The sequence below is a fragment of the Physcomitrium patens genome, chromosome 11, assembly GCF_059467195.1.
Source record: "Physcomitrium patens ecotype Gransden chromosome 11, ASM5946719v1, whole genome shotgun sequence".
In the NCBI taxonomy this organism is placed as follows: Eukaryota; Viridiplantae; Streptophyta; class Bryopsida; order Funariales; family Funariaceae; genus Physcomitrium; species Physcomitrium patens.
Window position 1 is genome coordinate 8,037,226 of NC_143420.1, and position 25,704 is coordinate 8,062,929.

The following is a 25,704-nucleotide window of genomic DNA, read 5'->3' on the forward strand; positions in this document are numbered from 1 at the left end:
CGTTGTCTGCACGAATGACAAACCCCGCTATTATCTTTGTGTGGTTGCTGTCATCCCATGAGGTACGAACCTTTCAGTGTATGTGCAGTAATACATTATCGTCTAATTTCAATCTGGGAAACCTTCTTTAGTCTGATTCACACAAGTCTTAAAGTACTGATTGTTGTGTAATATTGTGGCGGAACTTGCTGCTGAAACTAGCAATGTCAGGGCGATCGTCCATAAACCACCATCAACGGTATTCTTGAGGTTTCACGGATATCCTCAGTTGATTTCATTGATGACATCTCAGCGCTGCACGTAAATAGTCACGGTACTTACTACTGCTTGTGAATTCTTTTGAGTAGCTGTTGAATGTCTTGTGTGCTACTGTATGCCAATGCTAAACGAGTGAGGAGATGGTAGGATGGGTAGTTGTAAGTTACGATTTTGTCTTCCTCCGTTTAGCATCATGGCTGACGATTGTGTATCCCTAGCGAACAGAAATTTCATGTGGAAAGTCGTCATTGTGTTTGCTGCGCTTCTGTGTCGAGTATCAAGCGGAGCATAGAGACAATATCAACTATTCAAAGAAGCAAGTATTAAATTGTCTCTTTTCAAGAACGAAAACTGTAATATACTGCAGTGAAGATCGTTAAGAGGATATCATTCAATTGCTGTTGTATTTACCTGCTTTTAAATCACTGCAATTAACCCGATTACCTCGTGCAACCAAGGATCTTTCTTATTGATGAATAGGAGGATGCCAATGATAAGGTATGTGCACACGAAATGCAGGGTCGCAACGCAAGGTTACTTATCATTTGCTCTTGGCTTAGAATAGGACTGAGGTGAGGTGGTTTCAGTTACTGCAGGAAGTCGCTGTGAAAGTAATAAGGCTAGGAAGGCGTGATAATGTTTTGCAAGCTCCATGGGAACAAAGGCCGTCGAATTCTGGTGAAGTTGATGGTCTCAGTTGGTGAATTTCAGTGTAGTTGGAACATGTATTTGGGGTTGTCCCATTCAAAACTTCTGGAACACGATTTAACGCCTCATTTGAGTTCATGGAATCCTCTGCCGACAATGGCGGTGGCCGATGATACCCAATGTGTGCTTGTTGAGCGAGGGATTTTGCACCCCTGTGGAAGTTGGATGTCGGTGCTGTTCCCAGTGTCTTTTAGGTCAGGACATGCCCAAGGAAGAGGCTATGGATTAGCTCGACTTCTAGTTGATGTGCTTAGATTGAAACTTCTTTACGTGATTGGGAAGTGTTCGTTGATTTTGGCGGGTCACTGCAGTGAGCCATGTATCTGAAACTCAGGGAAGTGTGCAGTTGTGCGTGACTAATAGTAATCATGGCTTGTAGCATACCTGTCTTAATTGTCATTTGGAGCTCACGACCTTTACCTTAGTCAGGTTCCCATGTGGTTGATTGGTAGTTGTACGTGTTGAGATCATTAAATGTAGCCTGCGCTCTCCATAATATTTACTGTAGACTACAGGAAATATTGTAGCTATAGTATTTAGAGTGGAGAAGTATTGTTTATCCTCTCATCTCTTTTCTCTTTTTGTATATGAGACACAACCAGATCAATAGATGTGTGTGTGTGAAGCTCTCTCTCCTTAGAAACCCTCTTGTGTGTATGACTTACTACTACTCTTGTGTGTGTGTATGACTTAATATTACTCTTATGTCTTTCTAAAAATTCTCAACACTTTATTAGCACGATTCTCTTTTACACACTATCACAATTTTTTGCTCTAGTCTTTGACTCTTCAAACTTGTTGCTACCCTTGCTCAGTGTCTGGGTCATGATCTTGTTCTTCTTATTGGCCCCTCACACATTAGATGCTTGTTTAGAGCACTTGTTCCACTCTCTGCCTTGCTTGCTCTGAATACTTGATCTAGCCCTGTGCTTGCTCCCTGCTCCTTGCTGCGCCCCAAACAGCTGCCAAACAGTATCCAAACTGCTGCCAAATCCGCTGCTACTACCCTATCACCGCTGATGCTGATGCTCGCCGCCATCGTTGCCCTAACGCCGCTGCTATCTGCCACTGCCCGCCATTGCTACCCTGCTGCCCTACTGCTGCCTGCTGCCGCCATCTTATTGCTATTTATTTATAATGAGTGCTTCATCTTCAACTGCTTCCACTATGGTTCCAACTATTACCAATGCATCCCAACATTTTCAAGCTCTTTTATTTCCACCATTGAATGTGGATGGAAACAATTATCTATTATGGACAAAAATGGCAAAAACAAATTTATTTGCAGAACAACTCTCGGATGCCATTATGTTTGAAGAATCTCCTACAACAAGTATTTCTTTACTTCCTGCTATTCGTTGGAAAACACTTCTTCTCCTTCGTCGTCATCTTGTATCTGCATTACAACATCAATATTTGGAAATGGAAGACCGTGTAGAACTTTGGAAGAATCTTAAATCTAGGTTTGATCATCAAAAGACCATTTTTCTTCCATGTGTATGTCATAATTGGACACATTTACGTGTCTTGGATTTTCCAAATTTAAATGCTTTCAATAGTAAAATGTATAGTATTGTCTCACAATTACAATTATGTGGACAAAGCATTTCTGAAGAAGAAATGATTGAGAAAACTCTCTCTACATTTCGTCCTGTATCTGCTATGCTTGCACAATAATATATGAATATGAAATTTCAGAGTCATTCTGATCTCATGTCTTATCTACTTCTTGCAGAGAAGCAAAATGAGCTACTCTTGCGCAATGCGGAAGCTCGTCCTATTGGAACTACAGTTCCAGAATCTCATGCACTTAATATTTCAAAGTCTAAGAAGAAATTATATAAACATGGGAAATGTGCTCATAAGTATTAGGGGTAGTCATAGTCAAGACCATTTCTACCCATATGGAAAGAATAAATGTTCTACTATTAATTATAGTAGAAATCAAAAATCAGAGATGCATTCTTGCCATAAGTGTGGAATGATTGGACATTTAGCACATGCGTGCTATACTTCACAATATTTTATTAAAATATTCCAAGAAAATAAGAAATTACGAGCTGAGGCTCATGAAGTTCATACCATGGGATGCGTCCATGGATTCAATTGGTGTTGATGACTTAGAGGCTTATATGAATGATAGAACCTTTAATGATGAATCAAATGATGCGCTCATTGATTCTGCAACAACACATACTATCTTGCGAGATAGAGGATTTTTTATTGAAAAATCTTTAACTTGGCAAACTAAAAATATGATGACCATGGCTGGAGCAAATGCGTTTTGTTTCTAAGAGGGCACAACGATGGTAAAATTACCTGTGGGTTCCATCATAAAATGTAAACATGCGATGTTTGCACCCTCAGCACCTCGGAGTCTGATGAGCTACCGAGATTTGCGTATTAATGGTTATCACCTCTCGACCGCCACTTTAAATAAAAAAGAGGTTTTGGTTCTTGTGAAGAATCATAAAGTTGTTGAAAAAGCTTTTTCTACAAAAAATGGTTTATACCGAATTGTGATTCGGCCTCCCATTATATTTAATTTTGCATCATCTATCTCAGAGAGTCGTATTTTTCTCTGGCATGGACGATTGGGACATCCAGGATCCACATTATTTAGAAAGATCATTCCATGTATAACTCGGCACAATTTAAAGCCTCAAGATGTAATCTCTATGGAATTATGTCGTGCATGCATGCAAGGTAAAATGATTACTTGGCGTTCAATTTGAAAACTTCCACAAGAATTACCACCAATGCTTGAAAGATTGCATGATACTATTTGTGGTCCTATTAATCCAATATCAAGACCATTTCATTATTTTTTGGTCTTTGTTGATGCATCAAGTAAACAATCACATGTTTCATTATTATTAACTCAAAACATGGTATTTGTCAATCTTATATCTATGCTTATTCGCTTTTGGGCACATTTTCCTGATTATCCTATAAAAACATTGCGTATGGATAATGCAAAAGAATTTGTATCAAAGTCTTTTGAAGACTATTGTACTACAACAGGAATCGAGTTGACATATTGTGTTCTATATGAACATGCTCAAAATGGACTTGCAAAGTCATTTATAAAGCGTATACAACTTGTTATCCGACCACTCTTCCTTCATGCAAATCTACCTGCATCTATGTGAGGTCATGCAGTTTTACATGTTGCAGCATTAATATGCCTCCGCCCTTCTTCTCTTGAAATTGTTTCACCACATGAGCTCATTTTGGGTCGTGTTCCAAATGTATCTCACTTACGAGTATTTGGTTGCCGTGCTTGGATTTGAGTACCAGAACCTCAACGGCGTACCATTGGAGCTCATCAACAAGAAGGCATATATGTTGGTTTTGATTCACCAAGCATTATTTGTATTGTTGATCCATCAACTGGCACATTATTACGTGCATGTTTGTAAAATTGTCGTTTTGAAGAAAATGTATTCCCATCTCTTTGAGGAGGAGTATCCAATCAACAAAGAAATAAAGTACTCATATTTGAAGCACCAGAAACGTTTACAATGAATCCCGATCTTATGACATCTTTGGTAGAAACTGAAATTGCTAAGATTTTGCATTTAAAATGAATCGCGGATGAAACACTTGATGGCTTCAATGATGCACCTAGAATTACAAGAGTTCCTATTAATGAGGCTGAGAATGCACCTGCTCAGATTGCAGTGCCATTGATTACAATACTTCAAGTTATAACAACAACAACTAAAAGAACTCATGGACCAGATAAGCAACCACATAAGAAGAAAGCTATAAAATTAACTAATCCTGGTATTACTTCTCAAGAAATTACCACTCATCTTGCAGGACTACCAATTCATGATGATATATCCATGCATAATGTACCTTCAATTCCTATGAAAAACAATCTTAGAATTTGAAGAAATAAGAACAAGTTGAGTAAAGAATTATCTATTTTGTATTGTGCTACAGATGATATTTGGGACAGACCATCTATTACGATAAATAAATCATTTGCATATATGATTATAGAAGCCCTTTTGTGTGAGGAAGATGATCCTAAACCTCAAACCATCGAAGAGGCGATGCATCGCTCAGATTGGTCAAAATGAAAAACTGCTATTGAGGAGGAGTATGCCTCTTTGCGTAAGAGAAAAGTTTTTGGTCTAATTATAGATACTCTTACATCTCGCCCTGTGGGATATAAAATGATATTAATATGGAAGCGAGATGCTCAAGGCCAAATAACCCGCTATAAAGCTCGTCTTGTTGCTGAAGGATTTACTCAATGATTTGGCATTGATTATGAATCCACATATTCTCCAGTCATGGATTCAATTACATTTCGATATATTATTGGAATGATAGTTCATGCCACCCTTGAGATGCATCTAATGGATGTAGTTACTACATATCTATATGGTTCTCTTAATGCAAATATTTATATGAAAGTTCCACTTGGCTTAAAAACAGGAACCTCAAATCAACCTACTCTAGGAAAATATCGTGGTATTAAATTATGTAAGGCCTTGTATGGTTTAAAACAATCTGAATGAATGTGGTATCAACGTCTTTGAGATTATTTAATTACAAATAATTTTATAAGTAATCCATTAATCCCTTGTTTATTTATCAAACGAGATAAAACTGGTTTTGTGATCATCGCTATATATGTTGATGATCTTAACCTAGTGGGCACTACATCTGCATGTGTTACAGCTATAAACCTACTTATATGTGAATTTGAGATGAAAATGCTAGGAAAAATAACTTTTTGCATTGGTCTTCAGATTATGCATCTTACAGATGGTAGCATTTTTCTCTACCAACTAACGTATATTAGACGAATCTTGTAAAGATTTAATATGATTGATGCTTATCCATTGTCCACACCAATGGTTGGACGTGGTCGTGATGGTCATGATCCATATCGTCCATGCGAAGAGGAAGAAATATTGCGAGACCAATATCCATACCTCGCAGCGGTTGGAGCACTTTTGTATTTAGCTACATCTATAAGATCAGATATTGCATTTGTAGTTAGTGTTCTTGCAAGATATAGTGCACCTCCAACACTACGACATTGGAATGACATCAAACATTTATTACCTTATTTAAAAGGTACTGAAGACTTGGGATTATATTACACAAAATCTGGAGATCCAAAATTGGTTGGATATTGTGATGCAGGATATAAATTTGATATTGCAACAGCTAAATCTCAAACAGGATATATATTTTTAAGACATGGAGCTGCAATATCATGGAAATCAGTGAAACAAACAATAACTGCAACTTCATCCAACCATGCAGAAATTATTGCCTTACATGAAGCATCTCAAGAATGTATTTGGTTGCGATCAATTCATAAATTCATTCAAACAACTTGTGGATTTTCATATGATGATTCTCCAACTATCTTCCATGAAGATAATAGTGCTTGTATTGTATAGATGCAAGTTGGTTTCATTAAAGGCGACAAGACAAAGCATATTGATTTAAAGTATTTTAGTTATACTCATGACTTGATTACTGATCAAGCACTTATAATTAAGAAAATTGAATCTACAAATAACCTTGCTGATCTCTTCACCAAAGCTCTTCCATTAAGCAACCATCGTCGACTTACTTATGGCATTGGTATGCGACGACTTGCTTTTCTTGAATATGAAAGTTAATGAGATCTTTAAATAATTAAAGAAAATGATGTTGTACTCTTTTTCCTTCATCTATAGTTTTGTCCTTAAATAAAATAAGGTTTTCCTAGATAAGGTTTTAATGAGGCAACAATTCTTGATCTTGCAAGATCACAGAAAAGTATAGATCATGATTCTATACAAATTTTATATTATGTAAATATTATGATGAACGAGGAGGAGTATTGAGATCATTAAATGTAGCCGGTGCTCTCCATAATAGTTATTGTAGACTATAGTAAATACTAAAGCTATAGTATTTAGAGTCTAGTGGAGAAGTATTGTTTATCCTCTCCTCTCTTTTCTCTTTTTGTATACGAGACACAACCAGATCATTAGATGTGTGTGTGTGTGAAGCTCTCTCCTTAGAAACCCTCTTGTATGTATGACTTACTACTACTCTTGTGTGTGTGTATGACTTACTATTACTCTTGTGTCTTTCTAAACATTCTCTATAGTATGAAAGCTCTTATGGACGAATGGTCAACATACAGGTTTATTCATCCAAATGTGATTGGTATCAATTTGGCTGAAGGATGTACTCCTATGGGATTCATCTCCATTGGTGTTGCTTGTAAGGAAAAGTTTGAGGAAATCACTTCGGTTTGGTGATAACTACCTGCGGCTCGGTCGTTAGCATATTATTCCAGTATATCAAGATACATTGAGTGGACGCATGAGTTTGGCAATGTTCCTTAGTACTTAATACTGAAAACTTGCAAAATGAAGCCTATGCTTGTGGATTTTGTGGGAAGCGCGTGTTTTTTTGCCCATACGATAAAACATGCCCCTTTGAAAACATTTGCCAGTGAATAAAATCTATTCATCGTATGCAAGCATTGCTCTCATAGATGACGAGCACATTCCAACGATGCATTCCTTGGTCAGTGGGCGTCTTCCAAAATCTATTACTGAATTTGTTGAATTGCCGATTAATGTACAGGTTCTACGAGCACATGCATCAGGATTTTATTATCTGATATCGATGGAAGCAATCCTTGGGAAGGTTATACCGTCGAATGTGTGAATCATAGCACTCTGCTGCAAGAGTCAACTCTACGCCACCCTATTCGATTGAGCTCATTGTCGAAAAGGAGCAAGTGACCTCTCATAACTTCCGCTATAAATCCACCACCACATGCATGGAATTAGTTTCTCCAACTTTCAATTGATAGTTAATATTATCTCATGAAATTGAGGCTTGCCAAATCTGCACAAATGTAGAAAGATGTACCAAAAGTACGTCGGAGAAATGTTATGAAATAGTTGCTCGAACTTATCAACTAAAATACCTCCCAGATTGCCAAAATCGAACTCCGTTTCCTTCAGCATATTGAAGCAAGTTCTATGCTGTCTTCCAGAGCCCTGCAATGTGTCATTGAAACTGAGATGGATCTAGTAACATGGTTTCTTTTGGAGTTCCTTATGTCGACGTCCACAAATTTCATTGGAAACGTAACGAGCACATTGCAAGTATTAATCAGTTCAGTCTCATACACACCTCTGAAGTGATGTAGTACTTCGGGTTGATGACCAATTCAGATTTAGTATCGTCCTCGGCAAAAGTTGCAAACTCCAGGATCATGTCTCCGAAATCCTCCACTGAAGGTTCTTCTCCACCACTACATCTCAAGATTTTTTGAAATGTTTGTAGTCACAATTAGCATGGAAGCATGGACTACACAGACATCTTTCAACAGAGAGAAATCATCACCAAATTAGCAAATCCACCTTTTCTTTCTCCAGCATTTTCTCTGTTCGTCTTTCACAAATTCGTCTGCATCTCTCGTAATTTCATATCCCAAGTGTTTGGCCTCTTCATCAAGCTGCACTCTACATACCAATGGGCATCAATTGACAACGTTAATGCACGTATAAACTTCATGTACAAACGGCGCAAAGTTGAAACTCACAATGGTTACAAATGCGTCGAAGGTCTTCCTTGTTAAGTACGTCAGGTCGCTGCCAGTGTCGAAACCCATTTGCACCCCTTCTGGATGATCTCTCTTCCGTTTTTTCTCGTTCCCCCTCAGCTGGATAACAATATCCCGATATCTGATTGAAACGAGCCTTCCCGTATACATGGCGTCGTAGTACCTGGAAACAACCGTCGTCTCACAAGTTAATCGCTCTTAACTGTTCCTTTTGAGCGCAAGTCTCATCTTTTTCGTGTTTGGAATACTCGTGTGGACTTCACCCACAAGTGAAGGGTTTGGTTATCAATGCAAACAAGTAGCTCACTGCAAATTCGTCGAATTCGCTTCATGAGGGTGGGGATTAGCGTACTCTTCAGGAGATGGAATGTTGGCTGTCCAAATGGTGCTCTCAGCTTGCGCGGAATATGGGTTTCCGAATGAGAGGAAACCAGCTGGTTCTGGTAATTCAGGGCCTATAGCTGCATGTCTTGATTTCCCAAGGTCTGGTTCGAAGCATATTGCAATCACGTATTCTGAGATGTACCCCAACATGTTCAATTGATGAAGCCAACTTCCTGGATGCGGACCTAAACCTATTAGTCCATCTGTGAGCGCGGTGTTTTGGCCTAGCTTCTTCGTTTCTTCATCGTTCACTTTATCCGCACACCTGCGGCGATAGTATTTGATTACAAATCGTTCAAACGTTAAACTTATTCAAAGATCACAGAACCATCGTACATTATAGAGAAGCTCGATGCAATCTTAACACTTAAGTGTGGAGTGTTCTTGACGACTTGAAACTTAGGGCAAGTAGATGCGCACCCGAAAGCAACATCGGCCTGCGATTCAGAACCATCACTCAAGTCGAAGATCAAGTCTATCATCACGATGTATCCCTCTATGATCAGCCCATCACCATACTGAGTGTCGAATATGCACCGAAAATGGTGCTTCTTATCACAACGGTGCTCTTCCCCATCTTGAAACCCCTTGCAAAATTCTTCCTGTTTCTTGCAGTTTACGTAGCTGTCTGCTTTAGGTTTGAAGAGTCCGTGTGGCCCCTATAGGAACCACAAACATTACATGCTTAAACATGTGATAATATTGGTGTTACATCACTGATTGTTCAGAATGCTAGATCACAAAAGGGATCAATGCAAAGAGGTTGAATGCAAATAGAAGGCACACTCACCTCCGTCGTAATCGGTCCCCTACCTTTGCAATTAACCCAGCTGATGCCACTCCCAGTGTCAATATGCATGTAATACTCCTGCCGTTCTTTACCGAGTCCTATCGGTACCTTAACGAAGAATGGATGTCTGCCAAAACAATAATCACAGTCTGTGCGTTCAATTGCAAGGATCAATCCCAACCAAATCCTATCTTCTTGACTAATTGAGCCGAATGCGGTTACGTAATGCAATGGCAGCATGCGAGGGGTACCCACATGTCTAAATCAGAGATACGATCTCCACCGAGAACTTGCCATTGCCCCAGAGTTCCATGAGCTGTCCGTTGGCGAGGTTCAGGACCATCATAAGTTATCCTAGAACTGGAACTTCTCTTCGGCTTGTCCGGCTTGTTTCCCTTGTTTCCCTTCCTCCCCGATCGAGCCATCCTGTGAGCGGAGGATTCAGATCCTAGGGGAGGAGTTTCATCAACTTCTGGTTCATTGAAAGGGCACTCTTCACGCTCATCTTCATCAGGGTAAATCTCCTGCGATGTCGACTTGAGTAAATGTCTTCTTTGTCTTGTTCGACGGCGCAATAGGTTTCGATGCGCATAAGTTCTGTTACTGGCTCTGAATAGTTCGAAGACAACAGCTCGAATTTGGTTTGTCGATGCTTGCATTTGTACCTGTTGTTGTTTGTTGAATAGCGGACTCCAGAATCTCAGCATGTTCCAACTCACGATACTCAGCAGAACACACAAAATGAAAAAAATTGGGCTTCGTGTGCAATGTTGATGTCCCGACTCTAAAGCAGAACACTGCACACAACATCAGCATCATGAGATAATCATATGTGTCCCCAGAGTTCATTGAGTGACTTACGCAATCTGATTGACAATCCCTTCACTTTTTATAAGACACTAGCAGCATCGAACCCCAAACCTACCAGAAGCACAGCTCTTTGCAAACCACATTCCTACACAAAGTGCTCCTCGCTTTTGTGTCTGCTCACTGTTCGTTTTTGACATGACTCGTTATGCCAATGGAAGACCCACCAGCAAATATATATATATATATATATATATTCACATACCTTCATATTTCTGTGAGGGTTCCAGATTTGCTAAGTTGTTGATTTATAATGCATCAAACAATCAATCAATCAATAAATCTACACATTTACTTGTGAACTTCACCTCATTAGCCTCGTCCTCTTGTTGCCGACGCCGAGCTCGAAGATTCCGATGATGCATATTACCAAAACACACACAAACACACACAGCTGGTCTTGGGCTTGGTTAACCTTGCCGTGGCAGTAGTGCGTTCTCAGTGTAGTGCAGCTCAAAATTCTCCAAACTGCTTTTCAGGAACCCAGATCTTGAATGTTGATGCAAATCGTCCAGGCCTGAGCTTCTTCTGCGGGTGAAGAGGCCATGTTCGCAGCTACTTGGTTTCCACCGGCATCCATCGCTCTTATTCCTAGCACTAACTCACAAACCATGCAGAACCAAACCTTCAGAAATGAGTCAAGCGGCATGATACTATTAGCAATTTTTACCCACATCCACACTCAAAGAAAACGTTACAAATATGCATGATCATAAAACATGTTTGACGCGAACACACATTATCAAGACACAAGTCGACCAAAACACACAAGAGGGAGATAACGTACACCTTGTGTTGAATAAAACCCCTGAAAGGACGATCAAACGGAGGGCATAAGCATGACACACAGCATGCTCCCCCTTGGACTCACTCGGATACCCTCTCAAATGTCCTGTGGTTCACTCTCCGTGAGAGTCATGGTGAGTGTGAAGCCTGCAACCAGGATGCCAAAGGTGCTTAACCCTTTCATCAACTTCAACCGTCCCCATCTCAGCTGAGCAGGAGACTTGAAGCGATGGAATGAAAGACGTTGCTCTGCAAACTCGCTTTCATGCATCATTTCTGTCAAGTGCTGAGACCAAGTTTTGTTTAGTCAAGGCAGAGAATTGTACTGGAACCTTACCTTACAACTTCAGCTGACACTGAAGCAGAACTGAGTGAAGGGACTATAAGACATATTGTATTTCTTTTTATGTTTTATTTTTTTAATTTCAACTCATTCTGTTAAAATAAATCAAATTTAATGCATTGAGATGGTGAGGTTGACTTACACTTAGAGTCATGGTCAAGATCAAATAAAGAGGATATTTTTTAGTTAATTATTCTAGTAACAATATTTCAAAAAGGAAAGAAAAGAAAAGAAAAAGAAAATATTTTCATGTTGATGATAAAACTTGGCTTCTGAGTGAACTTTTACATGGCTCATTCCCAGTACAAAATGGCTCTTTTGTCACTCTGGTTCAGCTTAAATAAAAAGTTGCACAACTACACAATATTGTCATCAATATTTTTAAAGAACTTCTCATTTGTTAGTCACACTGTATTACACAACAATCACAACCCATCCACTGATTTGTTGGATCATTCAATTCCATGATTCATATCATCATTTACCAGCATTGTTAAACAGAAACATCAATCGTTCCATTCTAATTCCTCAATATTATTTCATAACACACTCAGCAATAGATATCACATCCACATACAACACAGATGGAATGGTGACTACGCCGACGAAACTGACGACCACACTGACGATACTGACGACTGTAAAAATGACGAGGCCAATTGATGACGACGACAACGACGGCGATCGACGCCTATGGACGCTCGATGGCCACAGGGAATGAGCAGAGCGACAGCAATCGATGTGAAGCTGAATCTTATCTAAAGCGATTGTCGGCCATTGTTGCTGGAATCGTGAGGGGAGGTCGCGAAGATGGATCTGGAAGGCCGCGCGATCGAGGAGCTTGCGAAGGCGCAGCTGGAGGTGTTAGGGCTTGCAGTGAGCGTAGTGTTTCCTGCAGCTCTGAATGCCGTCGTGAAAATGCAAGTCGCCGAGGTCCTGGCCACCGCAGCTGAAGAAGGCCACCGCTCGCTTTCTGCCGATGAGATCGTCGCCCGCATGCCCAACAGGCCCAGTCAGCCCAACTCGAAGAACCTCGAGCGCCTCCTCCGTGTTTTGTCCTTCAAAGGTTAGACTGCACTGTAGCCGCTGCAGATGAGCAGAAACGCGAAAGCTTGTTGGTTACAGCTGCTCGCTATGCAGTTTTCCAGCACTGGTCACTGATCTCAGTCGAGTTTTTGTTTTCAGTCTATTATCTGTTTCACTTTCCTGTTTTATATGAATCGTCAGAGAGGTAGAGTTAGAAGTGGTCACAGAATGTCTATGCACGTACTGGCTTCTGGTCAGGATACATTGATTTCTGTTTCCGACTAGTTTGTATGTTATCATTGTGTAAATTATTTTGTGTACTTTTGGGCAGTTAGAATCTGCTGTTATGAACAAATTCGTTTTAATTTTTGCAATTTTTATTTAATTTCTTTAATATTTTTACATCCCTCTATTCCCACACAGCAGAATTAACCATTCTCCCGAGCGCAGTGCGATTATCTGAAAGTCATGCAATCGAACTGAGTAATGCAATTGTGTTGAACTCGCGTTCGATGTAGTAAAAAAATGAATCTCACGGTTTGTTTTGCATGGGTTGGTAATGATTTTCAGGAGTGTTCAAGGAAGAGGCGAGACATGACAAGCGCCGGACCTTCCGGCTGACGCCCATGTCGAGCGCTCTGATACGGAACCTACCCGAGGGAACGATGGCGAACTACGTCTTGCTGACCAGTCTCGGTCAAGAGTTTATCGAATCATGCAAGCACCTCACTGCGGCTGTGCTGGAATCCAAGGTGCCGTTCGCCATGGCGCACGGTGGCAAGCACCAGTTTCAGTACTGTGCTGCAAATCCGGACTATAGCAATGTGTTTCAGGCAGCAATGACTGACCACAGCCACCAGCTCGTGGACCTCATGCTGGCGAAGTTCGAGGGGTTCAAGGACGTGCAGCGCATGGCGGATGTGGGTGGCGGTGTCGGCACCACTATTGGCAGAATTGTTGAGCAATATCCCCACATCCAGGGCATCAACTTCGATTTGCCGCATGTGATCGCCCATGCTCCACAACGCGAAGGTACATCTTCCAAGTCTCATTCCAACCACAAAATAGTAGAAGGCCCGAGGAGAGACTTGCACAGAGAGGAACAGCTTATTCGAGAGGTTTCATAAACGGACCTATACACCCAAGCAGCTACGCTAATCACCAAATTTTAGTCAATTCCTAGAGCCTTTAGAAAGGGAGTAACAACATTGATTCAAAGCCCTGCAGGTGTGGAGCACATCGCTGGAGATATGTTTGAAAGCGTTCCGCCTGACTGCGATGCTTTCTTCCTAAAGGTTTGGTTTCTTCGTCATTCAGATCTTCCATTCTATAAATGAGTCGGTAATTTAATATTGTTGTAGCTCAAATTGGAGCTTCTGTGCATTCATAATTGTGGTATTCAGTTCAGATTGCACGAGACAATTTCTATAACCAGAGCAGCAGGAGAAGGTCCCGATTGAGCTCCTGTATGTGGGTAATCCTGATCTTCCAGAGACGAAAGCGCTTACAATGGGAGGCTTTTCTCAGACCTTAGACGCTGAAACAAAACGCAATCAAACGTTCTGTTGGACCACGATCCGTTTGTGCCAGTAATAACTTAACCCACTTTAAGGATCATTGAACCTTGGATTGATTTTTTTTCAGAACATTATTCATGACTGGGACGATGAACTCAATATCCAAATCCTGATGAATTGCCACAAAGCTCTGCCATCTCGCGGGCGTGTGATCATGGTCGATGCCGTGCTGCCCGCCACCACCCTCTTGCGAGAGTCGTCTCTGGACGACATGTGTGCATTCGAAGCAGATATTACCATGATGGCGGTCTCCGCGCACGGGCGTGAGCGAGATGCAGAGGAATGGGAGAACCTTGCCACAACATCTGGCTTCACAAATATCACATTCGTGAAGTTAGATTACATGTATGTGATAGAAGCCATGAAGCCTTGAAAATTAGTTTCGTTTCTTTGACAAGTTTCTTCTAATGCTCAACAATGACTACGAGTCATCCATGGTGGCTGTTTGTTATAATCTCTCTCTCTCTCTCTCTCTCGATATATATATATATATATATATGCGCACTAGTTGTTGAAGTACAAGAAAAACATGAGAACAAGGGACAGCTGTTTGTGGTCAAAGGTGATTCTAACCATTGCATCCATTAGTTGGAATTTTGCAAAGTTTGAATGTGTCTCCTGCTTTTCAGTTAACAAAGACAACCAAGGACATTAAAGATCCCCGAACAGTTAACTTATCACGTTAACGGTCATATCGTAAACCCTGGGAGCAGCGAAAAATGACCTAACAAACTCACTTATCGGGGCAGTGATCTTCAGATGTTTCTCTGCAATTTTCTTCTGAACAAATTTAGAGAGTAAATCATCAGTCCTGTACAACAAGCCAGGAGCTCCAAACGGAGGCCGCGTTTCCACAACGATACCCATGCTCATAGAGTACTCCCGGAATCGTTTCTGCTGCCACCGAGGTTGCCAATCCACCTCTAGAAGAGTTAATGGAACCCATCTAGAGTAACTTCACATTGTTACTGTAGTCTTGAACCCCATAACGTGGTAGTCTGCATTAGATTGTACGAGATGGAATACTTTCTTGGTTAACAGCTGGTGGTAATTGAGCGAAGAAGATAAGTTCCTGAAGAGACGAAACGCTGAAATTGCCGACTCCAACGCACTTTGTGAAGCCTTGCTGCACACAGTACTCCAGAGTAGCCCTTGTGCTGCGCATTTCAAAGGGTAATATGCTGATCTCCGTGAGCGGCACCTTCGAGCCCTTCTTCAATCCGAGAGGTCGGTGGGTGATGAACAGGTAAACGAAGCCCAGTGCACTGGATTGCCAGAAGCTAAGGTATTACTGCACGAGGGGATTCTCATCAGTTATTAGAAGCAAAGTGAAGCATGTCGTCCGGCGCAAGCTTCGTGGTCACAGACATCTCCTCCCTCGTCACCAATTCTGAATCCTTAAAGCATCTTCAAGTGCTTCGCGCAACAAAACCTCATCGTGGTACCCGCTGGCCGTGTCAACATGTCGGTAACCCATCTGTAGAAATAAACGTAAATATCAAAGCCTTAACGAGTTTCCTATATTGAGTATGTGATTTGTTTCCTTTACGTTTTTGGCATTGACGATAGCAACTTCGGTTTTCTCGTGCAAGTCGTTGAAACTACTCAAGCCCAAGTTAGCTGTCAGCGTGATTGCTCGTCCGGCTCATTTGCCATTTATCAATTATGGCAGCCACATGACACGCAGTCGGTTCTGGCAGTTGGGGAGCAAAATGATGAAAGAATCAGGCTTCGCTTGTCGGTAGTTCACCACGCCGACAGAGATTCTTCCCCATGTTAACAAGAGTATTCTGTCTCAAATTTGAATTGGATCTTAAACTTCATTTGAGTTACTGTTTTGACATAGTTGAGACCAAGTTGGGGTAATTTGGGATGAGTTCCAAAAAATGGGTACACTTATTTTTCATTTTTTAGTCATTAAAGTTTAGATTTAACAAGACAGGAATGATATGTTGCATTGACATTTTGGAAATTGGAAGATGGATTTGAAATGGAATCAAAATTTAACTTTGAATTATAACGAAAGATCTAAAACTGTAATCTTTGTTCGTTATACATATATTACAAAGTTTTCTTATGGCATGTGTTATTTTGTAATTTCATTGATCATCTTGGCTAAATTTGTGATTTGTGTTGTATATGTGCAATAATTTAATGCGCATAAGACAACCATCGTGGTTCAACCTGAAATAATTATGTTTCTAATACAACTAAATTTTCGTGTTGTGGATGTGCTTCCAAGTTAGACTTTCTCTGAGCTCGGTGATGAGGTGGCACACACTTATTCACAATAGCTGATGACATTGTCAGTGGGCGTTTCCTTTTGTGGGGCTTCATGTCACCCTTAATTCTCAGTCTCCAGTCAAAAGCCACAGCCTAAGCAACAAGTCTAGCACAATACAATGAGGCCCCACCCATTCAATGTTGACAATAGGGACCTTCGATAGCTACTTACGGTCCCACCAGTTTCAGAATAATGGTCTTTCATGTATACTTCAACTGAGAGTTTTCATGGATGTTTTTCCCATTGAACGGCACCGTCGAGAGACTACTGGTTATAACTGTCCTGAATTAGAAATATCACATCCAGTCCCTCGCGGAACTGGAATTAACAATATCTTCCAGATGATCCAGACGCCGAAGAGAAGGACATCGAATGGAAGCAAAACGTCTGGGAGTTTGTGACTAACAAGTTTTTTGTGATAGCTAAAAGACGTTGCTGTTCTGAGGTCTCTGAGAGTTGTGAGTAAACAAAACAGTATTCATGTTTCTATTTGTGATTCTAGCAAGCTATCTGAACCGTTGTTGACCGAATCCTTCAGGCGTAATTGAGGCGGAACATGTCGTTGAAGATGTAGAAGCTTCCTTCGAGTGTGGGAATGAGGTGGAACATCTGCAGCAGAAAGGTGAGAACAGCAACATGAGAGTTATTTTGAAAACTTTCGGGACTGCCCTAACTGCCAATTAGCAAACCTCAGATCATAATCCTTGTGGTGACCACATTCGCAGTGCCAGAAACTACTGACCAAGAATTTCAGGCTTCAGCAACTTCTACACAGAATAAGCTTTCTGTGCATTCTGATGAAGGCCGTCTTCCTATCGAATCTGCTAGTAATTGTTAACGGAACCGTCTTCTCTTCAACTAAGAGATCATCACTCATTACCCAATTCTCAAGGTTTTCTATTTTTTTTAGCGATGGTTACAACTTTAAATTTTAAAAATAGCAATGTTGGTGCATTAACAAACACCTCAACAGTGAAAGGAGAACGCGGTGAAGAATGAAAGAGAGAAAAGATAAGAAAATAAACAGAGCGTCAGTATATGCGAAAGTTCCCCGAGATGAAACTGACACTTCTAAGGTTGTTTGGTTTCACAACTGCGGTGCGGAAGATTCACATTTCGTTCCAACCTGTTCCGAAACCCACGCACACACATATACACACACCTGACTGAACTTGAGCAAGTGTTCTTCATCGGGGAGTTGCAGGTTCCCAGTCACGAACACAATCACACCTCCGGACGGGCCCGAGAGCTGGCAATCCACAGTGGAGATGTTGTGCTTGCACTGCTGGAATCCCAAGGCATTGAGCTTGTCGCTGATGGCCTCGGCGCCCTGCGTCTTGTTGCCCTCGAAGGTGAGCATGGACTGCTCCTGGTACCACACCGCCAGCGTCTCTCGGCTGGTGTCGAACGTGTTGTAGTAGTGCTCCACGAACATCCGGCTCAGCGTGTCGAGGTCCATGCCTGGATTGAATGGGGAGATCCTCCGGTCTGATCAGGAGTGTGGGTGATCTAACTAAGTAACTAGATGAATGGGTGGGTGGGTGGAGAAGGAGTGTGAAATAGTAGTTCCACTGCACTGTGGGCTTTGGTGCCAGCTCTTCCCGGTGCAGGAACTCGGTAGCACATCATATAGTTAGTGCCAATCTCCCCAAAAGAGAGAGAAGAGAGAGAGCGCGTGGAAGTCACGTCAAAGTGAGGGCGATGCGGGGTGAGTGAGGGAAGCTCAGACTGGGGCAACGCGACATGGCATGGCTTGACTGGGAACAGGGGTGGAGGGGGGGGTGGGATTTTACTTTTTTGTTATTTGTTGTTGTTGTTGTTTGTCTAGAAACCAGCGCTGCGTCGATCGCGTCTGGATGATCTCCCCTATTCTCTTGAATCTTCTTCTTCCCTCTCGCTCTGTGTGTGTGTGTGTGTGTGTGTGTGTTTAAATGGGGATCTTTTGCAACAGTTATTCCGTGGTGCTCTCACCTTATCAGAATATGGTCATTGTTCACCACCGCTCTCCCTCTCTCTCTCTCTCTCCCTCTCTCTCTCTCTCTCTCTCTCTGTTTGTGTGTTGGTGTGTGTGTGAGATTGAGTCTCTGTTATCGAATGCCCAGGTGAGTGGAAATATTGTAACACGAGGCTTTCGTATTATCTGAGTGTGTTAGTGCATGATTCTGTGTTTCTTTTCCTTCTTGCAACGTGGGTTATCTTCTATGTTGTATATGTATGTGTATGGTATTTTACTTTTATACTTGTGATAGTTTTACAAGGCGCCTGTATCTACATGCTTGTCTACTTATCCATTCTATTATAAGAATATAAATAATAAAATGAAAAGGATAACTTCTATATTTAGAGACCAAATGTTAATTAAGCTCTCTAAGAGTTTATATAATAAATTACATAAAATATTTTGTTAGCAAATGTTTTTTATATTTTTATGCAGCAAGAAATGTGTCCAAGCAATCACTCAACTGAAATGGTAAACCACAACAATACACAGATCCTATGTGTAAGAAATACAATAAAAATAATAATAAAAACTATGATTTATTAATTTTTGAAACTTATATGGTTTTTTTATCAAAAAAGAAAAATAAATAAATACATAATTGATTTTGTGTTGATAGAATTTTCTTTTGGATAATTTTATTTAATTATATTTTTTACACTTTTTAAAAATTATTTAATCTAAAAATGGAATATTTATAAGAAAATTTTATTTGAAATCAATTCTTTGCATATGTGAGAAATTCAATCTTATATAATTTAATTATTTTTAATTATTTAGATTACATTTAAAATACAGATGTCATTTATTGAAAAATAAAATCTTCTTATTATCTTGTAGATTTAGATATTAATTTCTTAAGTATGTTATATGTGGTTGCAACTAGGGCAGTATTTTGTAGTGGTTCAAGGAGATTCAAATTTTAACAAGACATGACCTTAATTATAGAATAACAAAAAAATTTCTTATTGTACAATTTGTAGAATCTTAGTATTGAATTTCTATTGCAATTAGATGAGGTATTGTAAATTGGTAGTAAAATTTTTTAATTAGCTATCAAAGGATCATGTTATTAATTATTTTACATACTAATTGTCAGATTAAAAAAACTACTATTGGTTTTTATACAAAATTTCTATAAAAATTTGATGGTTAGGTTTAATATATTGTGATATATATTTGGTGGTTTGTTTATTAATAAAATAAGATTAAATTTATTTTTTTATCATTAAAGCTTATAAAATAGTATTAATAAAATTTATCAAATTATCTTATTAGTAATGAAAATAATATAACATGTAAATATTTATGCATAGAAGAATAACTTATTTGTTAAAGTACTTAATATGTCAAGATTATAGCAACAAATTGAATATTATTACATATCAAAGTTTTAATTTTATCTTTAAAAAATTATTCTATAGTTTCTATTGCTTCATAAAGATTTAGATTTTTATGCCTTTACATACAATTTAAAAAAATAATAAGTTATTAGCTATATTTTTTTATATGTGTTTATTTTTTAGACTTGAATTTTATTTTTTAATATATACATACATATATATTATTAAAGATATGAATCTTAATGAACTAAAAGATCAATACATTCTTGAATCACTTAAAAAGACTAAAAAATCACTCAAAATATAGTACAATATTAAACAAGAATGGCTATTGCTAAAGACAATAAGACAAGAAATTCTTGAAATAAGAAGAAGGACTAGAAAGATGTTGACAGGAATGAAGAAGACTTTATTCTTGCCTTCATATAAACTATCTAATAAAGAGCTACGTTGCAATATTCTATAGGACCTTTGACATGTATCCAATTTATAAGATATATGTTTAACTTACAAAATAAGTTTTTTATATGTGCACTATATAGTTAACTTGAATCACAAGTTATTAATACATGTAATACGTGGCTAACTTCTTGGCCAAGTTTCTAACATATCAATCAATTACAAACATGTATAAAATAAAATATTCATTTGTAAAACTTTTAAGAAGCTTTGTCATAAAATACTATTAAATTTACCTACACTTATTTTCTATTTAATACTTCTTATCTAAATAAATATATATATTGGTGACATTACCTCCCATCTAAGGACAAGTTCCACAATAAACAATCATCATATGTTGAAGAAGTATAAGATGCGGCTAATTGTGTTTGCTACATATTTTCATCTTTGTTTCTTTAAAAGGTGGTTGATAGGTCTTTTCAGGTATTAATAGTGTCCCATACTAGGGCATAAAGACTACTCTATTATTTGATCATTGTTGAAGCTTTTACAACTCTCTTCAAACAATGATATAATTTTCTTATAATAAAAAAATTATATCATTGTTTTTTATTTCTTATAATAAAAACATAGTTCAAAAAGATAGAAAATAAAATATAATTTTTTTGAACTATGTTTTTATTATAAGAAAAAATTTATATTCTTAATCTTGATTTTGACAAATATCATCAATAAAAAGCATCAACCTTCTTTGCTAAATTTATAAGATTCTTGATTGGCTCCCATATGTATTCACTAATATTATATTCAAGTCAATAAATAAGTTATTTTAATTTATTTTTGATGCCACCTTAAATCTAAAATTTCTTTAATTTTAAATTCTTTATTATTATCCACTTCTATAGGAAGAAATGTCATTTTTTTTCTTTATGATATATCTATTATCTTATATGGCTCAAGAAGAGTCATATGGAATATCAAACAAATCTTCATAGACTCTAGTAGGTGCAATCAAGAAGTAATTAGATTGATTTGTTCGCAAATAGAAAATAATTCATGTCCATAGTAATTCAACTTCTTATAAGAATAGATAGTCTTAATATTATGACAAAGTAATCATATCTTGTCACCAACATAGAATTGAGGTTTCTTTTTATAATAGGCATCTATGTTGTGGCTTTATTATTACATGTAGCTTTAATAAATAATTTAGTAAATCTTCTACATTAAAATTATTGATTTTTAAAAATTCAATAGTATCAAATTATGGTTCATAATTATAATTAACAAAAAAAATATGTTTATTGAATAGATGAATGTACCATTTTATTATAAGTAAACTCTATCAATTAAAAAAAAAAAAAAAATCTTATCATTCTATTGGCAGTTAAGGATACATCTCATATATTACTCTAAAATTTAATTTATTTGTTTTATTTGTCCATTAATTTGAAAATAAAAAGCTAAAGATATATATATATATATATATATATATATATATATATATATTTAAAATATTAAAAAGAATTTTTAAAAATCTTGATAGAAATTTAGTCATCCTATTTGATATAATATCCTTAAAAAATCTATGATATCAATTGATGTTATCAAGAAAAAGATTAACTGTTGCTTGTCTTATGATAGATTTTGTACATGATACAAACTATGCTATTTTGGTTAAATAATTTATTATAATAAATATAAAATTATAAGAACTTGAGACTAAAAAATCCGTGATAAAATCCATAGAAACAAAAGATAATGATTGTTTTGAAATAAGTAATAGCTAAAGAAGTCCATAAGATTGATGACAAGGAATTTTTGATCTTGAAAAAATGTCACATGAATGTATAAATTCTTTTACTTCCTTCTATATTTGAAGCTACCAAAAATCTCTAAATATTAGCTTTTAAGTCTTATTATATCCAAAATATTTTGTTGCTAGGAAGTTGTGATAAGTTTAAAGAACATTTAGTTATGTTTGATCTTCTAAAATATTTAAGTATCCATCAAAATAAAATATATTATTTTTGAATTTAAACTTGGAAGTATCATGAGACTTAAAAGAATTATTTTTTATATCATAAACAAAAAAATTAGAAGACATATTCAATTCTTACTTGAAAAAGATTGAATCAATAATCAATGTTGATTTCATTGCTCAAACGTGAAAATATTAAGGCTTCAATATAATTGTTTTTAATTGATCAAAAGCTATATCTCTTTTTAATGGTACAAGAAAAGAATGTTTAGAAAAAACATCTAACAATCCTTATTATTTTTCTAATCAATAAGTGACCTTGAAATCAAATATTGATAAAAATATATTACCATAAGTATCCATATTGATCTTTTGTTATTCTTAAGCTTCTTTTAATTGTACATTTATTATTGCATGTAGCTTTAATAAATAATTTGTAAAATATTTTGCCATAAAATTATCAACTTTTGAAAAGTCAAAAGTATCAAGTTATGGATAATAACTATAATTGGCAAAAAAAATATTTGTTGAATAGAAAAATCTACCAAATTATTGTACACAAACTTTGCCAATGATAAAGTAGTCGTCCAATCATCTTAATAATAGCTAATGATAGACTTCAAATATTGCTCCAAAATTTGATTCATCCATTCTATTTGTCCATCAATTTAAAGATGAAAAGCCAAAGAGAGCTTTATATCTGTCTTTAAAATCTTAAAAAAGATTCTTCAAAATCTTGATACAAATTGAGTCTTTCTATCTAATATAATTTCTTTAGACAATTCATGATAGCAATAGATATTTTCAAAAGAAAATCTTAATCATTTTTTAACCTATGATAGATTTTATACACAATATAAAAAGTAATATCTTGATAAAACGATCTACTGTCACAAATATAAATCATATGAATTTGAAAATAGAAGATCTATGATAAAATCCATAGAAACAAAAGACTATCGTTGTTCCAAAATAGGTAATGGTTGAAGAAGTCTTTAAGATCAATAACAAGGAGTTTTTCATCTTAAACAAATATCAAATGATTTTACAAGGTCTTTAATTGCTTTTGACATTTGAAACCACTAAAAATCTTTTAATATTAGCTCTAAATTCTTATTATATCTAAAATTTCTAGTTGCTAGAAAGTCATGACAAGCTTGAAGAACATGTAATCATGCTTCACCTTCTGGAATGTATAATTGTCCTTTGAAATAGAATAGATTATTTTTAAATTCAAACTTGAAAGTATTATAAGACTTAAAATAATTATTCTTCATATTAAAAATAAGAAGATCAAAGGATATACTTGATTGAATTTGCTTGACAAAGATTGAATTAACAATCAATATTGATTTTATTACTTGAAGAAGAAAATGCTCTAGCTTCAAAAGAATTATTCTTTATTGATCAAAAGCTATGTTTCTTTTTTTTTGATGCAAGATAAAAATGTCTAAAAAGGACATCTTACAAACCTTATTATTTTTTGGATTGATAAGTAATCTTAAAATCAAATATTGATAAAAACATGTTCTAATGGATTTGGCAATAATTCAAAATATGTATTGATATGAAATACTCAAGCTTCTCGTAATTTGTATACATTGTGTCTAGACTAGAAGCACCTTCTAGATAATGATGCCATTTTTAAAATGAATCCATGATTGCAAGAAGTTATTTATTATGGATGTCATAGTTAATCTCAATTATTGAAAAAAAATTAAAATGAGAAGCTATTGGGTGGAATTTATCATCTACATCCATTTATGATAAAATAATATCTATAGCAAAGTCTGATGTATTTGTTTCTATGAAAAATGCCTTCAAAAAGTTGATATGATATAAGATTGGTATAGAAATAAATATTATCTTCAAAGATTCAAAACATGCTTTAGGTTCTTTTTTCTACTCAAATTTGTCTTTATATGTTAGGCATATAAGAAGAGCCACAACTTAAGAAATATTTTTGATGAAGATTTGCTAATAATTAGTAAATTTCAAAAAATATTACATATCATTAATTATTTTTGAGATATTCTATTCTATGATAATTTGGACTTTCTTAGGATTCATCATAAGACCATTATTTGAAATGATGTATCTTAAAAAGTTAACTTAAGTAATGTGAAATATACACTTTTCTATCTTTTTTCTTCAAAAATAAGATAGGAGTCTAAGCTAGAGATTTAGAATGGCATATGAAGTTCTTATCCAAATTCTCATCAATGTATAATTTAAGTGCAACCAACTCATTTTGTGATAGGCTATAAATTGGTTTGAATGGTGGTTGAGCTCCTTCTTGAAGACTGATGGAATAATCATAAGGATAATACTTGAAAAAAATCTTTGCATTTTGTTTTCCAAAGACGTCTTGATAATTTTTGTATTAGCTTGGAATATCACTTGAAATATTTTTTCCAACAAAAATAGGTGTGGCATATATAACAAAAGTTCATCCTTCTTTTATAACATACATGAAAGTTTTGTACCTACCAATAATAGTTTGGATGTACTTATTTTATATGTTTTTATTTACCTAGCAAAATCTTGAACTAAACTATGAAAAAAATCAAGATTACAAGAAATCTAATCTATTTGAAGATTATATCTTTCTAACCACAATAATTGGATTAAATAGAGATCTAATTATATTGAATATTATTAAATTATTATAACTACTAGTTGCTACTTTTACAAGAATAGCTTTATGTCTAATATCTCTAGAAGATAATGAAAAATTATCTATTATTTCTACATGCATATATTTGATTTTTTTAACTAAGAATATATCTTATTTTTTAACAAAGTCTTTATTTATAAAACAGATTGAGACTCCTAAATCCAACAAGGCTAATATTTTGTAATTTTTTGGTTCTAAACAAACTTCTATTGTAAAACAAGATGAGGGATCTAAAGAAAAAAATATAATCTTTACTAGAAGTTGCATAAGATTTCAGTTGCGTAGTCTCTATTATAATTGAAAAGACTTACTTTTTGACATACTATCATCTTTGGCAACCATACTCCTCATTTTATAATTATGTTGTTATTTGGACAATATTAGTAGTACACTTGGATTCTCCACAAACCTTCTTGACAATGATAAGTCTTTTCTTGCTAAATAAGAGATTTCAAACATATCATATGAATTTACATTGGTTTCAATTTTAATAAATAATTTTATGAAAACTAAGAAATTGTTGTTATTACTTGACTTGATCTTCTTCAACCAAATCTTTATTTTTAATGCCTTTAAAATAATTAATTATTATATGCAATGACTTAATCAACAAATTATTCTAAAAAAATTTCTTTTGATATTATCAATAACAAATCTTTGATATTGTCCT

At 36.3% G+C, this 25,704-nt stretch overlaps 4 protein-coding genes across 7 annotated transcripts; 1 reads left to right on the top strand and 3 right to left on the bottom strand.

Moving 5' to 3' along the window:
- Nucleotides 1-7,245: 7,245 nt before the first annotated feature.
- On the bottom strand, nucleotides 7,246-11,644 carry LOC112288206 (aspartyl protease APCB1). 3 transcript variants are annotated; one of them, XM_024532172.3, is made up of 11 exons: nucleotides 11,406-11,640; nucleotides 10,925-11,207; nucleotides 10,005-10,546; nucleotides 9,750-9,876; nucleotides 9,380-9,618; nucleotides 8,928-9,224; nucleotides 8,555-8,738; nucleotides 8,373-8,467; nucleotides 8,143-8,263; nucleotides 7,934-8,006; nucleotides 7,246-7,761 (listed from the first exon to the last, which is right to left on the bottom strand). In XM_024532172.3, exons 2-11 carry the CDS (start codon nucleotides 10,979-10,981, stop codon nucleotides 7,670-7,672), a joined length of 1,827 nt encoding a protein of 608 aa, XP_024387940.1. In that variant the 5' UTR covers nucleotides 10,982-11,207; nucleotides 11,406-11,640; the 3' UTR covers nucleotides 7,246-7,669. The 3 variants fall into 3 exon arrangements, 2 of the variants coding, with proteins under 2 accessions (XP_024387940.1, XP_090110359.1); XM_090254233.1 differs by having other exon boundaries at nucleotides 10,925-11,213; XR_016505481.1 differs by lacking the exon at nucleotides 8,373-8,467 and having other exon boundaries at nucleotides 7,695-7,761; nucleotides 10,925-11,213; nucleotides 11,406-11,644.
- Nucleotides 11,645-12,543: 899 nt separating this feature from the next.
- LOC112288207 (isoflavone 3'-O-methyltransferase 4) lies at nucleotides 12,544-14,951 on the top strand. Of its 2 annotated transcripts, none has more exons than XM_024532174.3 (4): nucleotides 12,544-12,811; nucleotides 13,342-13,803; nucleotides 13,999-14,066; nucleotides 14,264-14,951. In XM_024532174.3, the coding sequence occupies exons 1-4, from the start codon at nucleotides 12,556-12,558 to the stop codon at nucleotides 14,303-14,305; spliced, it is 828 nt and encodes a 275-aa protein (XP_024387942.1). In that variant the 5' UTR covers nucleotides 12,544-12,555; the 3' UTR covers nucleotides 14,306-14,951. The 2 variants fall into 2 exon arrangements, with proteins under 2 accessions (XP_024387942.1, XP_024387941.1); XM_024532173.3 differs by having other exon boundaries at nucleotides 14,416-14,951.
- LOC112289084 (NADPH-dependent codeinone reductase 1-2-like) lies at nucleotides 14,776-15,843 on the bottom strand (the record flags this gene model as incomplete). Its single annotated transcript, XM_090253991.1, has 2 exons — nucleotides 14,776-15,636; nucleotides 15,733-15,843. Coding segments are annotated over 2 exons (396 nt in total), but the record flags the coding sequence as incomplete, so codon positions are not given.
- A 1,057-nt stretch (nucleotides 15,844-16,900) lies between these two features.
- On the bottom strand, nucleotides 16,901-18,335 carry LOC112288457 (nuclear transport factor 2B). Its single transcript, XM_024532636.3, has 2 exons — nucleotides 17,795-18,335; nucleotides 16,901-17,241 (listed from the first exon to the last, which is right to left on the bottom strand). Exons 1-2 carry the CDS (start codon nucleotides 18,089-18,091, stop codon nucleotides 17,167-17,169), a joined length of 372 nt encoding a protein of 123 aa, XP_024388404.1. The 5' UTR covers nucleotides 18,092-18,335; the 3' UTR covers nucleotides 16,901-17,166.
- Nucleotides 18,336-25,704: the final 7,369 nt, after the last annotated feature.